Consider the following 1,124-nt stretch of genomic DNA (forward strand, 5'->3'; position numbering starts at 1 on the left):
GAAAAAAGGGGAGCGAAGACACTCTTCCGAGGCTGCTATGGAATAATCGATTCCCAAAATGACTTAAGGGGAAAGAACAGCGACTGTGACTGAACAGGACTTGTACGCACTTGTGTAGAGGGGGAAATCTCTGGAAGGCCCACGAGAGGCGGGGAACATGGGCTGGCGGGTGCCCAGCCGGAGATGGGGTGAGGGATGGGTGAGCGCCCGTGCCCCTGCCCGCCCCCATTTCCCACAGGGCTGGCGGGCCCGCACACGTGAGCCCACCTAATCTGGAGGCGGCCAGAGTGAGCTTGGCAAGCCGCTGCCCTCCCTACTCCCACCTGGGGCTCAGCATCCCCGTCTGTCAAGGGGTCCCTTCCAGCTCAAACAATCTGGGCCTGTGTCTACTCCCACAGGGTCCCCGCTGGTCTCCGGTCCTGTCGGCTCCCATCTGTGACGCACAGGTGCTCGCAGGGAAGCGCACCCAGAAGCCCCCGAGGTCAGATCTCCCAGGGACACACAGGAGTTGGGCCCAGCCCCGGAGCTGTCGTCCCTGAGTCTCTGCCTCGCGGCCCGGGCTGCTCTGTGCCCGCCACTGGGACCGAAGGGCAGTCAGTGCTGGGCAGGCCCCGCAGCGGAAGATGGGGCGAGCGTGAGCAGCAGGCAGGGAGAGGGGGCCGGGGGAGCTCCAGCTCGGACACAGGGGAAAAGACCCCTTGAGCAACGGGCTGGCTGCGAGAGCACAGCAGACTGGCAGCAACGCTGCGAGATGGCGACATGGCGACACAGAGAATCCGTCCCCATGGCTGTGCTCTGACGCCTTTCCTCTCGGGGCCCCTACCGAGTCAGCGGGAATGGGAACTCCTGATGGTGGGTCCCTGCGGTGGCCCTGGCTCCGTCACACCCCTGTGACCTTTCCCCCGAGGGCGCCCGAGCCAGGCTGATCCTTGCACCCAAGTGCCAGCTGGCCCCCAGGTGACTCTGGCTCCTCTCCGCCTCGAGGGACCAGGTCTGTCCGGCGGCCGGCGCCGCGTACCTTGGGGCAGGTCCTCGTGCAGTTCATGATGGTGTGGCAGCGGTACAGGGAGAAGGGGTCCTGCAGCTTGGCCAGGCGCTCCTCGGTGAAGTCGTCTCTGGAGTCG

At 65.6% G+C, this 1,124-nt stretch overlaps 1 protein-coding gene across 1 annotated transcript in view; it reads left to right on the top strand.

The window, feature by feature from the left end:
- Nucleotides 1-1,124, top strand: part of SDHB (succinate dehydrogenase complex iron sulfur subunit B) — a 25,692-nt gene that overhangs the window by 21,487 nt on the left and 3,081 nt on the right. The window contains exons 7-8 of the mRNA XM_029945898.1: nucleotides 239-287; nucleotides 399-481. Coding sequence (XP_029801758.1) covers nucleotides 239-287; nucleotides 399-481 — 132 coding nt within the window. The remainder of the gene's footprint in view (nucleotides 1-238; nucleotides 288-398; nucleotides 482-1,124) is intronic.

This window comes from Suricata suricatta, chromosome 8 (genome assembly GCF_006229205.1).
Source record: "Suricata suricatta isolate VVHF042 chromosome 8, meerkat_22Aug2017_6uvM2_HiC, whole genome shotgun sequence".
Taxonomy (NCBI): Eukaryota; Metazoa; Chordata; class Mammalia; order Carnivora; family Herpestidae; genus Suricata; species Suricata suricatta.